This window comes from Mytilus trossulus, chromosome 9, assembly GCF_036588685.1.
Source record: "Mytilus trossulus isolate FHL-02 chromosome 9, PNRI_Mtr1.1.1.hap1, whole genome shotgun sequence".
Lineage (NCBI taxonomy): Eukaryota > Metazoa > Mollusca > Bivalvia > Mytilida > Mytilidae > Mytilus > Mytilus trossulus.
The window spans coordinates 32,368,548-32,392,139 of record NC_086381.1 but is presented as its reverse complement, the minus strand read 5'-3'; the positions used below and the strand labels follow the sequence as shown (position 1 = coordinate 32,392,139).

At 31.9% G+C, this 23,592-nt stretch overlaps 2 protein-coding genes across 2 annotated transcripts; one reads left to right on the top strand and one right to left on the bottom strand.

Moving 5' to 3' along the window:
- Window positions 1-5,761: 5,761 nt before the first annotated feature.
- On the bottom strand, window positions 5,762-9,673 carry LOC134685580 (uncharacterized). The gene is made up of 2 exons (XM_063545397.1): window positions 9,540-9,673; window positions 5,762-7,139 (listed from the first exon to the last, which is right to left on the bottom strand). Exons 1-2 carry the CDS (start codon window positions 9,589-9,591, stop codon window positions 6,016-6,018), a joined length of 1,176 nt encoding a protein of 391 aa, XP_063401467.1. The 5' UTR covers window positions 9,592-9,673; the 3' UTR covers window positions 5,762-6,015.
- A 1,081-nt stretch (window positions 9,674-10,754) lies between these two features.
- LOC134683817 (peptidyl-glycine alpha-amidating monooxygenase-like) lies at window positions 10,755-21,539 on the top strand. The gene is made up of 13 exons (XM_063543122.1): window positions 10,755-10,888; window positions 11,403-11,506; window positions 13,848-13,905; window positions 14,431-14,524; window positions 15,263-15,366; window positions 15,992-16,069; window positions 16,722-16,770; window positions 17,253-17,320; window positions 18,007-18,087; window positions 18,400-18,479; window positions 19,887-19,940; window positions 20,389-20,438; window positions 21,249-21,539. Exons 1-13 carry the CDS (start codon window positions 10,846-10,848, stop codon window positions 21,421-21,423), a joined length of 1,038 nt encoding a protein of 345 aa, XP_063399192.1. The 5' UTR covers window positions 10,755-10,845; the 3' UTR covers window positions 21,424-21,539.
- Window positions 21,540-23,592: the final 2,053 nt, after the last annotated feature.

The following is a 23,592-nucleotide window of genomic DNA, read 5'->3' as shown; positions in this document are numbered from 1 at the left end:
AAGTTGACGGAGTATTATATGTATCCATTATGTGTGGCACTGTTCATACTACGACAATACGCAAGATGAATATTTTTAACTGTACAATTCCACTTAAAGCATTTTCTTGGGGTAAAACAAGTCTGTAGCCTTCTTATTGTCCAATAGGAAATATCAAATGCATGTTTAGGACGATATGTTACTAAACTTTAGATGTAGCCAGCTTTGTTCTTGACCAACACTCTGGGTTTAATTTATAATATACAATCTTAACAGATAATTGTTCACAGGAAGACATGTATGTAGCAGTCAATGGTAATAATTTTCGTTAAATCTTTTCTTCCATTGTACTCTTAATATTCATAGTGTTAAATTTTGCAGTTCAATTATATTTAATTTAAGCCCTTTGTTCAACTTTGAAGGTCATTTTGATATATTTTAGAGAAAGCATTTAGTAAAAACTAATATGTTTGGGAACCTTAAAACAAGCTCCATGAAGATAAGTTTATGAACTGCTACAGAATAACTGGTAATGGTATAGTTATAATTGGTTCTGATTAAGAAAGATGAATGCAAACAATTGTACAGTATCTAGATTTGACACATTTTCTTCCTATTTATCATTTGAGACATATAAAATTTCGGCCTCAAATCTGTATCTTGCCTAAAGCTTCAGATCTGTGTCAATTGACGTCATTACACTTAAATGTATGGCGCTTTGTTTCTATCCTTTCCACAAATCTGTGTCTGTGTTGACATCATGACTCTCAAGTCTGTGTTGACATCATGACTCTGCGTCTGTGTTGACATCATGACTCTGAGTCTGTGTTGACATCATGACTCTCAAGGCTGTGTTGACATCATGACTCACAAGTCTGTGTTGACATCATGACTCTCAAGGCTGTGTTGACATCATGACTCTGAGTCTGTGTTGACATCATGACTCTGAGTCTGTGTTGACATCATGACTCACAAGTCTGTGTTGACATCATGACTCACAAGTCTGTGTTGACATCATGACTCTCAAGTCTGTGTTGACATCATGACTCTGAGTCTGTGTTGACATCATGACTCTGAGTCTGTGTTGACATCATGACTCACAAGTCTGTGTTGACATCATGACTCACAAGTCTGTGTTGACATCATGACTCTCAAGTCTGTGTTGACATCATGACTCTCAAGTCTGTGTTGACATCATGACTCTGAGTCTGTGTTGACATCATGACTCTGAGTCTGTGTTGACATCATGACTCACAAGTCTGTGTTGACATCATGACTCACAAGTCGGTGTTGACATCATGACTCACAAGTCGGTGTTGACATCATGACTCTCAAGTCTGTGTTGATCTATATTGTCTACAATCTGTGTCCAATGACGTAATGACTCATAAATTTAACGACCTTCGTTGCGTCATTTTATCAAATATGTGTCTTGTGACTTAATGACACTCAAATGTGACGCTTCTTTTTATTCTGTTTATTAAAGTAGTTTCATTTACAGTAGTGTGATATCACTGGGAGGCACATTAATAATGTGATCGGGATAAGCATGCTTGGCAGAGATCAACCCTCCTGTGAGGTTTTGCGCAATTTGATGTAACGAAATCTCAACTTATACATAGACTACACTAATTGATTTTTGTCCTACACAATGCAAAACTGAAATATCAAAATCTAGGAAAAGCAATCATATCTGATATTCTTCCTCGGTCATTATAACCCTCCATCATTACCGAACATACCAAAGAAATAACACGACGGGTGCCGTATACGGTGCAGGAAATGCTTATCCTTCCGGAGCACCTGATTTTACTCCTGGTTTTTAGTGGAGTTCATGTTGATTCTTATTTATCTTTTATAACTGTTGATGTAAATGTGGTTTGGTTGTATGAGTCTTTATGTCCTTAGTTTTGATTTTTATTGTCTTGCTGTTATCTGCAATTGTCAGATAACCAAAAACAAGTGTTTAAAAGCTGATAAAACCAAAAATGACCATATGTTAAGCCAAACCATGACAATGAGTAATATGTATGCATGGTAATTGTCAGTTTTCTCGTTTAAATTTTTTTCATTGTCATTTCGGGGCCTTTTATAACTATGCCGTCTCTTTTGGTGAGTTGTCTCCTCAGCACTTATGTCACATCTTCTTTTTATATATTATTCGAACAACAACAAACAAACGATTTCAAATATAGTTGAGAGTAATCAACTAATATCATAATTATGATAGAACAATTTTGTCTGTGTTCATTGTTATATTATTATTCGTTTCTGTGTGTTTTACATTTTGACGTTGCGTCGTTTGTTTTCTCTTATTTTTGAGTGAAAATTCAAATTGCGATAAGACGTGTCACGGTACTTGTCGATATTTGTTGTTCTCGTGGGATTTTGTCTAGTGCTTGGTCCTCCTCTGTGTGTGTTCATTTCAGTGTTCGGTCGTTGTTCTCCTCTTATATTTAATGCGTTTCCCTCGGTTTTAGTTTGTTACCCCGATTTTGTTTTTTGTCCCTGGATTTATGAGTTTTGAACAGCGGTATACTATTGTTGCCTTTATTTGTTGATATATATATTTTGTATCTGATCAGGTAATTGCTTCTATCATAAACAGTATGACTTTCACATGTTTTGTAGCCTGGAGGGGTTATCGTTTTTTGTTGTATATGATATTTGTTATCCATTCATATATCGACCAAACATCTTATTGGTAAACATTTGAGAGTAGAAAACTCCAATTAAATGTTTTATTGAAGCGTACAACTTCGTAGAAAAAATGTCCAGTTACGACAAATTGCAAGTTGTAATTTGGTGTAAATCTCTTGCCAATATGCCAAGGATCAGCATGTACAAGTAATAGAAAAAGTTAAAACATGACCTTATTGCCAGCGCAAATGTCTATGACTGTTCTGTGTGTATCTGGTCGGCATTGCAAACCCTTCCATGTCCTCTTTTGCCGTTTCACACATTCCTTCCAGTCTTATTGCCCATTACGTTTTTCTGATATCGACAATTTTCACCTTTTCCAAAAAAACATTTTCGGTCATAAAATATATAATATATACTTCATTTCTGTTTTAAAAAGTAACTTAAGCAAACGTGTAAGTAACAGAAATGTTGATACTGATATCTTAATTTTGTAAACATGTGCATGCCTTATCTGACCTCTTTGTGAATATCTAATATAAATTAGTAAAAAAAACTACGAATGCAAACAGTGAATTATTAGATTAACGAATAATGAAATATTGGATATTCGTGCTTTCAAAATGGCCATCATTCAAAATGGCAACCTAAAAATCAATATATATGTCCTTATCATTTGTGATGAATATACCATATGACTATATAATAATTTCCTGAAGCAAGCGCTTAACTTATAAGTTAAAGTGAACATGGATACTAAAGAAATGCAAATGTGTAAAGGCAGTATTAAGTTGTACTACTCTATGTTAATGTGGAGGACAATGTGATAGAATATGATAAACAGAGTGTGGTTTGACAAAACATGTATATTTCATTTACTGTGAGATAATGTAAACGTCAATTGTGAAGATTTGAGCAGTTGATTATCTTATAATATTACTTGTATGATATAAAATGTATTATGTCTGCAATCAAGGTTTTTGAAAGTTGTCTCAAATGAACAATATCAACAAAACGAATTATCCAGTAATTAGCCAACTATTATAAACGACAAGTATAAAAATATGTTCTTGCTTTATTTGTACGTATATTTGTTATTCTATGTAAAAAAATCATTCTCAAGATGGCCGCCATTCAATATAGGTAATATTCCCAAAAACTTTGTTCTACAAGACAATTGGATTCACACTGTTATTCTATTAACCAAAATTCATGTCAATATCTTCTCTAATATCATTTCATATTATATTTTATTATTAATCTATTGAGATCAAACGGCCGCCGTTTTAAAATGGCCGCTTCTTCCGCCATTTTCGATTTTCAGGTTAGGTCCATAGCTTAAAATGTTGTCCATGATATATACTACTATAATGCCAAAAGTCATGCTTCTACCACAATCAAGGCAATTTTGTAAAAAATCTGCACGAATAGACTAGACTATAGTCAGTTTATTTACTTGTATGTAATGTTAAATTAATAGAGTTGCTTTAATTAGCATATGATTTAATGTATTCCTTAGAACAGGTCTAACTGTTATTTCGCAATAAATTGCAAATCTTTTTTCTTTAAATAAGATGTTCTCATTTCTGTAAGCAAAACATCTGTAAATACCTAAGCTGTATTTTGCAAAACTTGTGCGAATTTTGGTCCTCAATTGCTCTTCAACTTTGTACTTTATTTGGCGTTTTTAACTTTTTGGGATTCGAGCGTCACTGATGAGTCTTTTGAAGACGAAACGCGCGTCTGGCGTATATACTAGTCCTGGTATCTATGATGATTGTATTGACAGTTACTTCCATCTTTCCTACATTTTTATCTCCATTTCTTTTTTTCCCTGTCAATTATACTCAATTTTAATCAAGCAAATTGCGATGATAGTTCGAAGGCAATAGACTCTTGTGTGAACCTTCTGTACAAATCTTTATATTTAAAGGGTATGGGTGGTGGCATGCAGCTAGGAACGTTTAGTTATAAGTTTATATCTTGTACATGTCTGTATTCTGTGTCTAAAAATGTAGTGCAAATGAGAAAATGACTGGAATATAACTTTTTTGAAAACAAGATTTGTTTTTCAGCTTTTGTGAGAAATAGGTTTTCTGCATCTGAATGATAATATCATTTGACAACAACATACACGTGTGAGGCCAACTTCACCTAATCGTGGCATCTTATCATGGTTTAAGATCAGCATTTGATTTTCGTGAAGAAATTAGATACAGAAATTATAAGTGATGGAGTATAGAGTTAATATCCGTCTGCTTGAGTAAATCTGATATGACCCCTTTTTTTTTTTTTATAAATATCTATTTTTGTGATTAAAGAATACTAAAAGGGTCGTTTAAACTTGTAAGTCGTAGATAAACTGACAATGCACTGGTAAAGAAAGAAAAGGTATACAAAACATGAACCCCGACAAAAACCGGGGTCATTTTATGTGCTTCGGTAGGGAAAGGAGATTGTGTTCCATTTGTGACATCCGTCGTGTTGCTCATTTAAATATAACCCCGGTGATAAGTATAATGGGCTTGGTCTTATTCAAAGAATGATTAGACAATGATAACAAAGTTTAACTGTTTACGAAAAAATTCCTCAAATTTACTTGTTGAAAAAATAGGGACAAAACATCCCATATCTCGGTTATTCTTATATAATAGTATTTTTTCCTTATTTTATTTGAATATATAGAAAGTACTAGCACATTCCCTCGACCTCGCAGGTCAGTTACTGAATCAAAGTACCAATGCCTTATTTCTAGCCTGTGCTTTTAGTATTCGTATTGTCATCTGATAAATTAATGCTTTTTATAAGGTGTTCAGTTTTCCCTGCTTTCAGAATTATTATGTATGAAACCATCTCCCCGGAACTTGTCAGTTGTTTAAAATATTATTTATTTGTAAAACAAAAAGGCCTGGAATGATGTTATGTTTATCCAACGCCATTGTCCTATATAAGGTATATGAAAAGTTGAATTATTTGTTTCGTCGTTTATAAAGTCATACCGGCTGACAAATTGGACCTCTTTATTTTAGTAATATACACGTAGATAACAAATTTATTAAAACTTTCTTAGCGTGATTTTATTTGATTTTTTTTTCAATGAACTCTTATGGTTGACTTTTATAATAGATAAATATACAAAAAACAAAGAATATAATTTTTATATAACAAGCAATCTTTTACAAAACAAAGACAATCAACAAATCAAAATGAAGACAATATATTACGAAAACAAACGCATGCTGTCGTAATGAATAAATAAAATAAACGAGACCACAAGTATTGAAACGTATACGTACATTTATATACATAATCATGTCTGTATTACAAAGCTTCATGTACGCTCATTTGTTCACATTCCGCACTAGACGATTAAAATATTTCGGCTTCACGCTTTTTTCACAAACCATCTTCTAAATCGACATTAACGGCTTTGACTGACGGTACAGCTTCACGTTTCTTTCTCAAACCATCTTCTAAATCGACATTGACGGCTTTGACTGACGGTACAGCTTCACGTTTCTTTCTCAAACCATCTTCTAAATCGACGTTGACGGCTTTGACTGACGGTACAGCTTCACGTTTCTTTCTCAAACCATCTTCTAAATCAACGTTGACGGCTTTGACTGACGGTACAGCTTCACGTTTCTTTCTCAAACCATCTTCTAAATCAACGTTGACGGCTTTGACTGACGGTACAGCTTCACGTTTCTTTCTCAAACCATCTTCTAAATCGACGTTGACGGCTTTGACAGACGGTACAGCTTCACGTTTCTTTCTCAAACCATCTTCTAAATCGACGTTGACGGCTTTGACAGATGGTACAGCTTCACGTTTCTTTCTCAAACCATCTTCTAAATCGACGTTGATGGCTTTGACTGACGGTACAGCTTCACGTTTCTTTCTCAAACCATCTTCTAAGTCTACATTGACGGCTTTGACTGACGGTACAGCTTCACGTTTCTTTCTCAAACCATCTTCTAAGTCGACGTTGACGGCTTTGACAGATGGTACAGCTTCACGTTTCTTTCTCAAACCATCTTCTAAGTCTACATTGACGGCTTTGACTGACGGTACAGCTTCACGTTTCTTTCTCAAACCATCTTCTAAGTCGACGTTGACGGCTTTGACAGACGGTACAGCTTCACGTTTCTTTCTCAAACCATCTTCTAAGTCTACATTGACGGCTTTGACTGACGGTACAGCTTCACGTTTCTTTCTCAAACCATCTTCTAAGTCGACGTTGACGGCTTTGACAGACGGTACAGCTTCACGTTTCTTTCTCAAACCATCCTCTAAGTCTACATTGACGGCTTTGACTGACGGTACAGCTTCACGTTTCTTTCTCAAACCATCTTCTAAGTCGACGTTGACGGCTTTGACAGACGGTACAGCTTCACGTTTCTTTCTCAAACCATCTTCCAAATCTACGTTAACGGCTTTAACGGACGGAACAGCTTCTCTCTTTTCCCTTAAATCATATTCTGAACTCAGGGGAACAGAGTTAACAGCAAGTATAACAACTGAAAAAAATATAGCCTGATAATAAATGTTGTAAATATTTAGTATGAATATACCGTCACATGCTATGGTAAACTTTAAAAAAAAAATGTTTAATTAAAGTTTGCAGATCCATATTTGGAAATATTAGTCATTACTAAAAAGACTGTGTACTGGTTAATAACTTAAACATTCAATTATCTGTTATCTGATTGAAAAAATAGAAGATTACAATAACGGTTAAAATAATGATGAACAAGAACTATTCAGAATATGTCCCTAATATATAAATTCAAGTACGAAACTTCCATTTCAAACTTTGAGTCCAAATCTTAAATTGCTGTTATATTTATACATATGATATGTATGTATGAGTTATCTTAAAAAAATTAAAAAGTACTAATTTTATAAAAGAAAAAGAGTTTTGTCGATTTTTCTAATTAGGAACGCCTAAACCTAAACATTTATACGCCAGGAATGCATATATTCGTAAATTGTTTTGAGCTATATGACCAAAAAAAGGATAGAAATTGAAATACGGCCATGCTTGCCTGATGGAAATTGACCTTAGTTTATAGATGATTTCTTAATATTTTGAAAAGAAACCGATGCCGCACCAGTACCAGTGCTACTAAATGAAATAATCGTTTTATAATTTTGTTCGTTTTTACCGTTTTGTCTTGAGAACTCTTATTTGGAAACGCCCAAACATTATCATTTATTAGAACATACTCATCCCTTCTCGTCCAATGAAAAGTCAGGGTTTTTTTTTTCTCTAATTTTCATAGTACATGGTTTTCTATGCACTATGAAATGTTATACATGTATGACTTTTCATTGTCAGTTAATTATGAACTGCACTAACGAAGGTTACAATCCCCTAAAGCAATATCATTGGGAAAATAGTCTACAAATCCATTAAAGATGAAAGAGCAAAGATTAAAATAAAAAATATTTTGAATTTTGGAAAATTTCATGCATTTTCTTATAGTACACATATATAGAATACACAAAAAAAATGGTAAGGATAAATAAAATGATATTTATTTAATTTATATACCTTACATTAAAAAAAAAACACAATGCTAGACTGCTGATATATAAAGCAAAGGATTGTTATCGGAGAAACATAATACATTTAAATTTATCAATAAAAAGTAAGGATTTAATGTTGAATGGTCTGAATTCAAAAATTCACAAAGAGAGTTTTATATTTATAAAAAAATAAAAAAAATAAAAAGGGGATTCATATAACATTGTGTTGTTTTTTAAAATAAAAAAATATAAATATATATAAGTATTAAATTTCACCTGAAGCAGAAGTAAAACGAGTGCTATTTCATTTCATCCATAGAAATGATCAGTACCTATGTTTTACATTTAATTCATTATAAAAAGTGAACTCTTATTTACGTTTGACTATTACAATGGGAAAGTATAATTGTGAAAGGTCACTCGAAAGTGTGAATATGTTCTAAATTGGTCAGACAATACGTGGTCATGTTTTATGAAGATTTAAGCCCTTGGCTTCGCCTTGGTCTGGATCTTCATAAAACATGACCAAGTATTGTCTAACCTATAAAAAGTCAGGGATCATAAGTGAGTTCACGAAAAAGGTATTTACTCTACTCATTGTTAGTTTCTTGTTGAATGTTGCTTTATTATCGGTCATAACACATCTTCGTTTTGTTTTAATTTAGTTACAAAATAGGACCTAATTAGATTTGTTTTCAGTTTTTTAAAAGATAGACTTCTAAAAGAGGTGACCATGAATACTTGCTACTACAATGGCAATATTAAGCAAAGAAATATAAATCCTTATATATAATTATACACAATAACGAGGTGTTGTAGCTAAATGCATAAAGCAGTGACAGGCAATTGTGTGCGTTTACAGAAAGACCTATACAATTATTTAACATTACCGTTTGAAATGTAACAGTTACACTGAGATAGCTCACTGGGTGTTTCTATATCCCTACCCCTAAGATCAATCAATCAAAAGTTTGTAACGATGGTTACTTAAAAGCTGGATACGATTCTAACGGAGGAGTTACGTTACGGGGTAATGTTAAAGATTTAGAATACCCACTCTTACAAACTTTTAAAGCTCCGTTGGATTTGGATCCTTCCACAAATATCGAAACGGAATACGCTGTGTGGTACAACTTCGTTAATTGGAAAAGTATTATCATCATAAGGATTTGCAAGAAAGGATCAGTAGAAATTTGTAAAACAGTAAAATATATGACATAGAAAAAATTGTATTAGTAAAAGAGAGTAACTGATATAAAAATAAAAAATAAACTTTCAGAGTATTTTAGATAACATAAACATTTTTTTTATTATTATTTTTTCTTTTAATTTGTATTTTTTCTATTTTTATTAGTAATCATGGAAAAAGACAGTCAAAATATACTTACAAATTAGAATGGAACAAAAACGAAGTAGTGATCTGGAATTCATGGTAGACATAGTAGAGACAGTAGAGAAAAAGCAATGTTAAATCAGTCACAATACACTGTTTGTCTTGATATGTTGATTATGAACAATAATGGTAAAGTTTATACCTATATATACAAAGTTTCGACCGAAAAAATACGGATATAAACATGATGATAAATTACACATAAGGTGTTTAAGTATTTCTGTGAAATTTTAATCGTATGGTTCTACGAAATAGTAAAGCTTTGATTTATTGCTTGGTGTTGTTTTTGTTTACAATCATAAACGACTTCCCTTTTTACTGTTGTTGACAACAACCGACATCCTAGTTACCGGACAATGTTCTTAAGTATGATAATTAATCTAACATTTTAAGACATGTGATAATAATACTTTTTGACAACTGTATTTAAAAGTCTAAAGGTTATTTCGCCTGAGCATGTAGTTTCCCGCTTTTGTATTTTGTCCAATATAACATGGTACAGATAGCTATAGCTCCAACTGCCGTTTTCATCGCAATAACTTTTTGTATCTGCAAAACAGTATGTATAAGGCCTACCAAAACTAGTATCTAGTTCAGGACAGCATTGTCATCTTTTTTTTATTATTCGAAAATACTGTATATGAACATAAATAAAGCTATGTAGTTAGTCGATGATTTGGGTAAAGTACTTTTATTGTATTCGTGACATTTCAACACACAGTTTTTGTTTAGTGTTTAATTTGTTTCTTATATTTTGTGCTCATTAAGCTGTGATCAATTCAGACTTGGGTGCTACAATTTAGCCGAAAACAATATTGCAAATTAAAAGGTGCTCGATATGTAATATCGAACATAAATAGTTCTAATCCCAATCTATGTCTGAAGGGTTTTTTTTCTTATTGAAATCTTTAATATATTGTTTCTAAAATATTAATTGAACCGAAACGATTATATATCATGTATACCAGAATTAGAAACTATAACGTGAGAGCTATCATATTTTCTAATACAACAGAGTCTCCCCTAACAACATGCTATCGTAGTCGTAACTTATTTCGTAAGTTTGACATTGATGAATTTGTTTATTGTTGATGTTCTCGTTTTCATGTTCTATTTTTATCACATTTGTATCTAAGGTAAACAATGATTTAATTCGTGTCCTGTATTGTTTTCAGTTTTTGCGTATCAAAAAAAAGGATGCGCATTTCTCGAAACTCATTTTCCAGAACGTATTAAAGAAAACAATATTTTTCAAACATTTCATATTGGTTAAACTGAACGTTTGGTCAGACTATCTAAATATGAATAAATTCGCTATGTGGCTTTTTGTTCTACCTGTTGCAGGTAAGAATTTCTAATAATACATAATTTTTATTTCAAGCCCAGCATAATCATGTATATACAGAATAGGGCTTAGCCTAGGGTGAATAAAAAAATTTAAGTGTCCGTCGCATGGTTTTATATTTACATCTATTGAGTTTCAGAAGTTGTTTTCTGACTCTAATTGTATTTCATTTACTATTTACTAAATTCAATTCCCGATAAAACCGAAGAAAATTACATAGCTGTAACTTATCAGGTGAACATTTTGGAATCTAGCCACGTTATACTGAAGGAAATTTTGCACACAAGCGGCATAGCCGAAAAAACAATAATTTTACAGATAGTCTAAATTCTAAAGCGATGAATTATAGAATAATGTCTTTTATTTTGTTTGAAATAATATGTTGGTTTGAATCTTAGACTATATTTTTCTTGAAACGTCTGGTCAAAAGTATTCATACCATTGTCTCAGATAAAACATTTCTAAATTCTGTCAAACCTCGGCTTGTCAAATCATTATCTAATTTGTTTGTAGTATCAGGTGTGAGGGAGATACCATATATAACAGCTCATTATGGAGAGAATGGACAAGAAGTTTATAAAATGAAGCTATCATACCCATCTATCAAGATATATGAAGTAGGTACTACTTTGTTTTAACGATTAAAAATATGATACGTTTGAACTTTCTTTGTCGTTATGTGTAAGAATTAAATATAAAAAATACGGAACTCCCAAGAAAAAAATCTAAATTGAAGGTCCCTGTTCAAATGGCAAAATCAAAACCTCATTATTCTTCCAAAATATAATTATAAAACAGCAGTGCACAATAAAAGGTGTTTGGCCTACAGTTAATTCGTTTCAACAGCTAAGAAAACAACATTCTGACATATTTAAAGACGATTGTCACTTGATAATTAAACTTAACTTACTAGCTTGATATCATCAAATCAGGCCAGGAACCCATTCAATGACAGAGAACGCAACTGTCAAGGGGTAACGTTGGTATTTCAGATGATTTCGCTTAATATTGAAGCCCGTACGATGACCTATCATTGTTAATTCAATTCCATTGTTCCATGGTGGAGAGTTTTATTATAAGAAATCATACCACATCTTTCATTATTATTATGTTAATATATGCAAACTGGTTCGGACAACTAAAAATAATGTCTGCAAAACAACATGAAAGGGTTGAAGAAATGAAAGTACTAACATGCACGTATTCAGAAGCCTTACTTAGGTATAAAGCTCAGCCTTTATCGAGATGGTTATTATTAAAAAGCCAATTATCCGTAATATAATTTTCATAGGGTACCTGACATTGCGCTAGTAACAATTTTGCCCATTCTTACTCTTAAATTAAATATTAAGTATATCTATGATGAATTCAACAATAGTTTACAATGGACAAGGTGTCTTTTAAAACTATATCTATTGATAAGATTGTGATTATTTTCTCACAGGTGTGAATTTAGAATCTCATTTCTATCCTACTTACGATCTTTAGAAGGGTTAAACGTTATACAAGATATGTCGAAACAATACTCTTCACCTTCGTTCTTTGTTTGTCCGTTTTGACATTTTTTTAGTTGAGCGTCACTGATGCGTCTTTTGAAGACGAAACGCGCGTCAGGTGCAAATATAAAATTTCAATTATGGTATCTATGATGAGTTTATTTAATTAAATATCGTTGCTAAAAATAAAAGTCTAAATTTATAGTTCAAATATAATATTTTCCTTTTGATGTATTCAAAATTTCAAATTCAAATATGTATAACAGTTTACATCTGTGTGTGTTACATTTGAATGTTATGTCGTTGTTCTCCTCTTATATTTAATGTGTTTCCCTCGGTTTTAGTTTGTTACCCCGATTTTGTTTTTTGTCCATGGATTTATGAGTTTTGAACAGCGGTATACTACTGTTGCCTTTTTTATTCACTTAGCGATTAAGGTCCATATTTCACATTATCGCACCCCGGGTAAATTATCACGTTGTGCATGGTTAAATGCCGTCACGTGGTGACACCATATGAGACCGTAGGGGGTAGTAAATTTCATAGGGGGTTCAAGACGAGTTAATGGTGACGTCATTTATTGATGTTGTTGTGTTTCATTGTTTATTTTTCAACAAAACGCAGTAGATAAAGTCTAGCGTGCGATAAATTCGTTATAGGTTAACTACTGACCCCGTACGTATCCATAGAGGGTGAATTAAATTCATGGGGATTCTACTAACCCTATTTGGGTCCGAAGGGGGTCAGTAGCGAAACACACATAGTATAACTTATGATATTAAAATTTTGATAAGACTTACTACATTTTGTACATTTAAGGGGGCTCCTGGGTATAAATGTTGTTTTTTTTTCTAATATAGGATTTCGCTATATTTTTTCATAAATGAACTTTATCATATACTTTAAAAAAAAAATGAAATAAAAAAATGGAGTCACCGTTCATTTAAGCTAAAATCTGCCTCTGGAAGAAGCATACATTTTTGTTAATGTCCTTTTTTTCTGTTGAACTAATAGGAGAAAAAGAGGAAATATCGAAATAAAAAAATAATCTAATATAAGAAATCGCTTAAATTTTACAATTATGTAGTTTATGTACAGCTAATTTGAAAATAATAATAAAAAATATAGGTCACCGATGAGTTAAAAAAGATATTTCAAATTTAAGGCCAAAAAATGGCATTTTTGCACCAAAGGGAGATAATTTGGAGCTTTTTCAATTTTTAAAATCATTTGGGGCCAAACCAAATCATTTTTTGGGTTGTTTTTTTGTACCATATCATAAAGTTACAACTAAAAGTGTAATAAATAAAATTTGTAATGACAAAATAAAGGTTTAATTTTTTGCTAAAATTTTTGTACCCACGAGCCACCTTAACGTTTTTTTTTGTGAAACGAATTGCATTCCGTTGGTATCTGTCTACGTCTATAACGATTAACTGTATTATTTAACCCTTTTTTGAAGCCCGACCAATATTTTTGCTACACAAGATATTTAGAAGAACTGGACGAAGTATATGTCTGTAAGTACTAGATCAATAGATGAGGTGCCGAGAATATATTGGAAAAATGACCAAAATCCTTGATTATTGTCAAAATATAACGTTCTGCATATCATTGAAGACACGAGTAAATACATCTTCAGTTTCAATACAATAGATTTGTTCACCTTTTCAAAATAATCATATGGATGCTTGCAACGTTCCTATTGAAAATTACTTGGTATTCCCAAGAATAATGTCAGTAGCCAGATATGGGATTTCTCGAGCAAACAATTTAAACAAAAATGGCAGTTATCAAATTAATGATTACACATAAAATGGCCTTTCTCGGGCAAATGATTTAATCTGTCTAATGTCAACTATACTTGAAAGGATCGCCAAATTAGTTTTGCTTTAGAATGAAAAATAATGTTGATGTTGGTCCTATATTATCCATCAAATTAACATCTTGAGACCAAGTTTCGTCACCGTATACATTCAAATAAACTCCAAAATTTCAATTACAGACCTCAATTACTATTATGTAAATGATTTTATACCTTTCAGTGAGCACCTTAATTGAAATTAATCATGAATATGTACATCATGCAGCTTTAAGTTTTTGTGAAGAACTTGAAGATAATGCAAGTCATCGACCATGGTAAGATATTTCAGTCTGGACATTTTTAAAAACAAAATATGTATTCAATTAACAAAACATTTTTTATTAACTACTAAAAAAATGATTTATCATGAGTAAAATTGTATTGATTTCCGCAGGACTATTTTGAGATCAGAAGAGACAACTGTAAATTACTAGTTAAGTTTAAACATATTTATTTATAGTGGATTGGGAAACAAGTTTTTTGAAACTTATATTAATACCTTTTCACTTTCCGAGTGCGAGTGCTGCCTTGTAGCGGCATTAGCCTGTTCTTTTCCGAAATCTACAAGGGTGTCTTAAACGTGCAAGAGATATGGCTCTCTAATAACACGGGTCAGCCATTTATCGTCCCCTTCCGACGGACAACCATCGTTTCCTCTTATGTAAACTACTGCATGACTATCATCCAATGCACATTAATATAAAATAAAAATGGATAAAATGAGTTTCAATATAAATAATATCTATATAGAATTCTTTAAAAATGATACCGTTTTTTTTCATTAGATAGTCTTAGTATGCGCCGGATTTTTTTTTTTTATACACTGTTTTTTAAGAGAAAAAAAACGAAAAATAATTACAACACTACAATTTAATTTTGATATTCTTTTCGTGGTTAGAAAACATTGACATCATTACAAACTCAATAATTCAAGTACATATGCATATTGATTGTTAACTGATTCTTATTACAAAAAAATAACCCTTTATGACATATTTCAAACATTATTGTAGGGAATGTACGGAGAACAGAAAATATTGCAAAGGTGGGGCAGTAAGCGTTTTGATATTTGATGACTACTACAAACCTGAAGATGGTTTAATGACGTTTCCTAAAGGTAAATAACGGCCATGCGCCTCACATTACTAAGTTTAGGGGTTATATGATGTTACATGTATTTAAATACCAATTAACACAGTAAGTTAATAATTAGTCATGTATTAGTCTAATTTTAGTCTTATGTGTTTTCGTACATGTAAATTAAATCCTATACCGTATTGTCAGCTATAAAAGGCCCCAAAATGACAAATGTAAAACAATTCAAAACGAGAAAACTAACGGCATTATTTACACATATGTACACCAAAATGAATGACAAATAAATATGTGACACATCAACAAACGACAACCACTGAATTGCAGGCTCCTGACTTAGGACATATACATACTAAATATGGCGGGGTAAAACTTGTTAGCAGAATCTTAACCATCCCCCTAACCTTGAACAGTGGTATAACAATACAACATAAGAACAAACTAAAAAAAAATCAGTTGAAAAAGGCCTAACTAGTATGTGTCGTCGCCTGGAGCCAATTCAGCTATAATTATCATCGACCCAATATGACTGTAGTCGAGCATATTAAGGGATTTGTTTGAACACAAAAATGCCAACACTATACAATTATTTTTTATAATTATTCGTTACTTTATTTTTATTCATATTGCTTTTCTTTTTTTTTCAGACGTATCACTTAAAGTCGGATTTTCCACCCTAATGAGGCATATTACTTTTGAGATGCACGCTAAAGCAGCAGTGACAGGTATACAAAAGTGTTGTTGTACTATTTTCATATTCCATAATGAAAATAGTGTACTAATGATAAGTGATTTTTTCTTTTTGAATTTTCCTCTGAGTTCAGTATTTTTGTGATTTTCATTTACTTGCTAGTTTTAATTGGAGTAAAAAAAAATAGGAGAACAATTGTATTTTGGAAGGTTATCTTTATTAGTAGCAAATGAATTCTATAAACGGTTGTTTAAATAAGGACGTTACACATGTTACGATACACAGGGTTGCATTTAGTCGGCTTTTGCCTATTGCTCGACCAAATTTCTTTCTTTTTCCAGTCTATACTGATTTTCAAGTGGCATGCCAAATGTCTAATACAACAGATACCTATATAATTTGTTCACATCTTTAACAAACATCAATACTTGTCACCGGACATAAAACACCAATCCATCATTCCATCAATCAATAAGTCAATTTCGAATAAAGTTAAACAAATGATTTTTAAGCATATGTTTAATATTTCGTAAACACGAACAGTTTACATGTAATTACGGTCGTACCCTTTTATAGACAAACATTTGAGTTAATCTTCACTAATTAATAGAAATAACACATATCTAACGGTAAAGCGAATGATCTTTGATTTAATAATGTTTGATTAATTGTGACGTTTATTTCAGATTTTCATTATCCCTTAGTGAATGTAACGTTAACATTTACCAGAACTCCGTAAGTAATTTAATTACTTAAAACACAAATATGTCAAATATCATATTACTATCTTCATTAACTTGAGCATCTGATGTATTCTACTACTTAAAATTAACTTATTATAAGTTTGTTTTGTACAATCCAGCTTTATTTTGATTTTGAATAATACTGATGGCTGAAATGAACAAGACATCGTTAATTATTACTTTCAATTTCGAATTAAAAAAGGAATAACAACAGCACATCCAGAATAACACATAAACGAAAGAACAATAGACCAGACTTTTACCCCTTGTAGTAGTGGTTCTTATCTTGAACTTCTAATAAAATAGATAGATAATGTATCGAGGTAAATGGTATGTTGAAAAATAGAATTGCTGAAAGTTCCTTGTCAATATCACTTTTAATGGTAAACGATAAGGGTAGGAAACAAATATTTATAATATTGTTCTTGTTGATAATTCCTTCACACTAATGTACACTTTATTTTTATCACTCAGCACCAAATATAACTACCAAACTCATTTACTGTTGACTGAAGGATTTATTCCCGCCAATAAGGAAAAGGGTACGTTTATTCTATCGTCTTAATTTTGTCGTGATGTAAAGGAAAATGTTTGTTTAAATTTTTCTTGACTGAAAATGTATATGTTCTACTTTTTGGAAATACGCTGCGTCCTACAGCTTTTGCGCTCTCTAAAACAAAATGATGCTTCTATTTTATTTCTACCTGTAAGTTTATTTTAAGTGTGATATGAGCTCTTTGTTGATGTATTTGTAATTTGTTTGGCTTTTCCTCTTATAAGTCAACATCGATTACTTGAACATAATCACACAGGAAAGATATGCATATATATGACGAATGAATTGTTGAAAACTTGTCATTTGGCAGTATTTTATAGCTAACAATGCGGTATGGTCTTTGTTCATTGTTGAAGGTCGAACAGTGATCGATAGTTTTTATATATGTGTCTTTTTGGTTTCTTGTAGAGGTGTCTCATTAGTAATCATAACACATCTTCTTTTTTCTTCTAACTGTGGAAGTTGATAATCTCTTAGTAATATTTCGATCCATTTCCTTTACAACTTTCGTTATCTCATTGATAATGCTACCACATCTCTGAAATTTTATACTGCTAATAATTTATACTGAAGTATAGCACATTCACAAAAACTTACTATTTTTGATTCCCTTCAGCAAGACCTATGACATATTAATAAATTATAGATACATGCATATTAATTTTGATGTAGGATATTTTGCGGAAACAGCTTGTCGCTGGAGTAAGCCTGATGTTGTTGCATTTGCTGTTCAATTACATACACATCATTATGGTAAGTATTAGTAGAGCTTGCATTATGTTACACTTTTCAATGATCATACATATTCAGTTTATTTCAATAAATATAAAGCAAAAGACAAATTTGTAGCGTTTTGTTGTAAAGTTTGACCATGCAAGGAAACATCAGTTATCGTTACTTCATGTTTTCTCTTATCTAAAGTAACCTGAAGAATACACTCCGGTCCATTCTGTTGTCTAGGGTAAAACCAATATTGCTGGAATTATGCTTATTAATGGTAAAATATAGTAGATTCTGAAGTGATTTCTATATGCAAATTTATTTTTAAAATTGTATTTTAAACAGGATATTTGGCTGAAATGTATAGAGTTCGAAACGGTACTTGGACCTTAATGGCGAGTCAGTTAACACAAGGCCAAACTAAGGTTAGTTGTGTATACAGATATATTAAAACCAATATCACTAAACTACCGTTTGCAAGGATCTCACAATATTCCGTTCTTTAAGAGATCTTTCAGGATCCTATATAAATCTAGATCTTTTACCTCATAATAAACCTTCAACAAATTAGTATGGCGTTCATTATCACTTAAGAAGTATATATTTTTTTAGGTGCCAGCTGAAGGACGTCTCCGGGTGCGAGAATTTCTCACTATATTGAAGACATGTTAGCGACCTTCTGCTGTTGTTTTTTTCTATGGTCGGGTTGTTGTCTCGTTGACACATTCCCAATTTCCATTCTCAATTTTACAATTGGAAGTCAGAAGTTTCATCAGCTGATTTAAGACAGAAGAACGCAGGATTGTCATATCATCATAAACACAACATGAACACATGCGACATCACTTTCAAAGCACAAAGTAACAAAGATAATGTTGAAATTAAGCATATTTTATCACTTTGTTCTCGTCTCTATTGAACATTCGAATAACCTAAATGTAAACAATATTAATAAGGGGGGAACGTGAGGTGAACTTCGCTTTGTATGCAACATAATGCCAACAATAACAAAAATATATAGAGAGAGAACGACACAGACATGAACAATAGACATGTGTCCAATATGCCAAACTGTAAATCATCCCGAATTTGGAAAAAAAATGGTAAATAAATTAAACAGAAACATTCAAATATAAGTAAAACAATATTCCGAACTAAAGAAAGACATTTTTACAGATATTGCACAAGAGAGAATAACTGGTACTATAAAGTTCTTGATATACCGATTTTTGTTTTCTTAAGGTACATTAAAAAAATATTAAACCTTATGGCGGCTTTAACTTTTTGTATATCCGATAGTTCTGAATGTTAGATTTATATCGAGAAACTGACGTCAACATATTGAATATGAATGAAATAAGATTTGCACATTCGATCGTACATAGCTTTATATGTGTAGATTCAGGCTGTATGAAATTTCATGAATAAGAAAAAAGGAATAAGGTTATTAAAAATTCAGGTTTGCTTACGAATACGTAACATTTTTTTTAATATAAAGTTTAATAAGCATTTAAACCATCATTGTTTTACATTGTCTTATGGGGGCCTTTTATAGTTGACTATGCGGTATGGGCTTGGCTCATTGTTGAAGGCCGTACGGTGGACTATAGTTGTTAATGTCTGTGTCATTTTGGTCGTTTGTGGATAGTTGTCTCATTGGCAATCATACCACATCTTCTTTTTTATATAATCATAATTACACCATTTCAAATATTTAAAAGCAAGACACGTTCTGATCTAGCTTTCAGTGATATATATAAAATATGTGTAAAGCTCATCTATATTTATTACAGTTTTATCTATTTCAATAAGAAACATTTGACCTTTTACAGGTGTTATTACCAGTACCTGGAGGGGCAATTGACGTACGACATGGAGATGTCCTGGTAAGAAATATGATATGCTAATAACATTGATTAGGGAAACTGACCAATACGCATACATTTATTCTAAATAGACCACTTGTTTTTGTATTTCAGCAGCCAACTATGAGATTTTTGTTAATAGATATAAGTAAATTTGATATAAGTGTTAATTAAACAAATCTCCACGCAATGTACAATTTGTAAAAAGTAAACAATGATAGGTCAAGGTACCGTCTACATCACAAAGTCTTGGCTCACACCGAACAGCAAGCTATAGAAGGCCCCAACATAATTTTTGTAAAACCATTCAAACAAGAAAACCAGCGGTCTTACGTGTGTCTGTATACAAAAACAATAATCAATTTAAAGTAAATCCTATATTGTAATTACATCATACAAAAAGCTCAAATTTTAAAGCGATTATTAAAAAAATAAAAAATCTATTAACTGTACATTTTTTTATTTATAGGCTGCAAAGTGTCTGTATATTAATAAAGATAACAAGCCAATTCTATTCGGGTAAGATTGAGTACTTTATATATGTAGTAGCAGAACCTAACTGTATTGTTTGCGTTAATGCAAATGGATCGATAATAGCCGGAAAAAATCAGACAATACTTAATAGCACGAAAGTTCAATTCAGATGGATAGGGACAACAATGTGTTTGAACTTGATAAGGTTTTCCGAAAGGGTTTGTATTCCTGCCTCACTGGCTGCACCCTAAAAAATGTCGTTTGATATATTTACTTTGATATTGTTGATTCATGGGTGAAAAGCAAGTGAACCATACTTAAAAACTGTTTCTCGGAATAAATATGCAACGTATCTATTCAATATTTTTTCCCTATATCTATGAACCTGTTTATTTTACACCAATTATGAAAACTAATAATATTACAAATGATTCCGAACTCCAAGAAAAATTCAAAAACAGAATGTTCAATAACAAATTGCTAAAACAATACGTAAGGATCACATCAAATGAATGGAAAAACAGTTTTCATATTCATGACTTGATACAGACATTCTCTTACGCTAAGATGGCGTCTTACATCTAGCTAAACATCTCACTTGTTTGACAGTCGGTTACAATTCCATCATATTAACCATGTTAACAACAATGGGCGAACGAAACAAACATATATTATAAGTAATGTACATCAGTCAACATTGTGTTATAATCTGAATCACTATAAAACAAACAATTATGCCAACATAGCAAAATAACTGGCATGTAAACAGTCTAAAGACAAAACACATATGCAAAAATGAGAGATAAACTTAAGATGTCCATACCACATTAACACAACGGCTGATTTTTTTTGCAGGGAATCTGATGGTCAAGAGATGTGTAATGTTGATATCCATTTTGGTTACGAATTCAGACATGAAGATATTTTTAAACGGTCAACTGCGTGTATGACGCAGCTACCCGAGTTTTCATTTTGTGACCACGAGGCGACATCAGGAATTTGTGGAGATAATAACAAAATAGACGTGTAGAAAATATGTTGAACCGTTTTCTTTAGTGTATTCTTAATTTTGTTCAGTGAATACATGTTTATATCTTTGTTATTCCTTCTTAAACTACTTTATATCAATAAAATATGAATTATTAACTAGGTTCAATTTACTTTTCTGATTATGTAATGTACTTATGTTAGTTTTATTTTCGCCTTGTTCTCTATTTTCAATTTCTCTTTTGTGTACTGTTGTAGTTTATATTTTTGGTATAGGATAAAAAAAACACCGGAATCAACATGCAAACTTCAACACTACATTTATGTCTATCCCACACATTCAGTTGTGTATCAATCTGGTTCTTGAAAGTGGAAAATGTGTTCGGCACAATGCAGTTGAGTTCAAACAGTGTAAAAAGAATAGGAAGTCTTTTACAAAAATGTAAACAAAGCATTATGATCGACTATATCAGTCAACATAATAAATGTAAAAGAATTGTCATATTCTTGACTCAGTACATACATTTTCAGATACCAATACATAGGTTGTACCTGTTTTGAAGTTTGCGAATGCCAATTGTTATTAAATTCTGTTTATAGTTCCTAGATATTGACAAGCGATTCTAACATACGAAACTCTTGAGTCTTGTGTGAGCAACCGAAATAATAGGTTTACGTGACAATATTTTTTAACTAATAGTCAAAATAGGATAAACGTACCATAAATTTAACAATACCAGGAAAAGCGACACAAACAAACATACAAATAAATCAGACAACGATGCTAACAAACAAGTTTTTGTGATTATTGTAGGATAAAATAATTTATTTCCCATTAAAAAGAATTGAGAATGGAAATGGAGAATGTGTCAAATACACATTAAGTAAAAAAGAATAAATAAAGGGTATACAAATATAAAAAAAAACACTGAAAACATAAGGCGTCTAAAATAAATATAAGAACCCATCAGCATCCCGAACGTCCAAAGTTAAAGTTAAAAACCCTTATACGGATTCACGTTACTGAAATTTGCTGCTACAAAATGTTAGAAATTATTATAAATTAAGTAATGCATCGCCCTCATGCAACGCTCTGATTTCTTCACAGATTTGGCTATACTTTTAGGACCTTTTGGATTATAGCTCTTCATCTTTTATGTAAGCTTTGGATTTCATATATTTTGGCCTCGAGCATCACTGCAGAGACATATTTTGTCGAAATGTGCATCTGGTGCAGGAAAATTTGTACCGTTAATTTTATTACTACCAATGGGTCGATGCGTCTGCTGCTAGACTGTTAGTCCCCTAGGGTATCACCAGCTCAGTAGCAAGTACTTTGGTACTGTCATGAAAATATTGATATTTTTGTGTTTTTAAAATTTGCTGCTATAAAATGTTAGAAAATATTATAAATTAAGGAATGTATCTCCTACATACAAAGCACTGATTTCTCTACGGATTTGGCTATACTTTTAGAACCTTTTGAATTATAATTCTTCATCTTTTATATAAGCTTTGGCTTTCAAATATTTTGGCCACGAGCATCACTGAAGAGACATGTATTGTCGAAATGCGCATCTGGTGCAAGAAAATTGGTACTGTTAATTTTATTTTATTGTACTCAGGTTCAGGATAAAACATAGGGTAGTTTGCAGCAACATCATCCTTAAACTTAGTCTGCATAAAAAAAATAAGTAGTTGGGGTATGATTATATTGCTGGACTAGCTTTTAATTGTATATATCTTTAAAAGCATTCAGTTGCACAGGTCTGGTCTAGCTTTTGATTATACACATCTGGGCGAGCGTTTTGATTTTACATGAATAGACTAGCATTTGGTTGAAGATACATGTATTGTGGAAATGCGCATCTGGTGCAGAAAAATTTGTACCTTCAATGTTATTACATGTACATGTACCGAATTAATTTAATTTAATAATGGCACTACCAAAAGCATCCTACCAGTACAAATTTAAGGGAAACCTGTCAAATAAATGAAATAATACACAACGTTATCACATATAACCTACAATTCAAGACCATACTGAATTAAGTGTGAAGTTGACATTTAATATATATAAGGTATTGGTACATTCCAGTGAACTTTATGATGAAACCAAATGGACGCTATTGGTGAAATCCCGGCTACAAATTGTTTTGATTGAATACAGATGACGTATAGCGAACTCATAAGCTCTTGAGTATCGTATAAG

What these genes read in the sequence shown, in the direction of transcription:
- LOC134685580 (XM_063545397.1), bottom strand. Translation starts at nt 9,591, where the DNA reads ATGTCTACCATGAATTCCAGATCACTACTTCGTTTTTGTTCCATTCTA. An exon ending in TTTTTGTTCCATTCTAATTT is followed by an intron (nt 7,140 to 9,539) that starts GTAAGTATATTT and finishes TATTTTTTTCAG; the next exon opens with TTGTTATACTTGCTGTTAAC.
- LOC134683817 (XM_063543122.1), top strand. Translation starts at nt 10,846, where the DNA reads ATGAATAAATTCGCTATGTGGCTTTTTGTTCTACCTGTTGCAG. An exon ending in TCCCGCCAATAAGGAAAAGG is followed by an intron (nt 17,321 to 18,006) that starts GTACGTTTATTC and finishes ATTTTGATGTAG; the next exon opens with GATATTTTGCGGAAACAGCT. An exon ending in TAACACAAGGCCAAACTAAG is followed by an intron (nt 18,480 to 19,886) that starts GTTAGTTGTGTA and finishes GACCTTTTACAG; the next exon opens with GTGTTATTACCAGTACCTGG.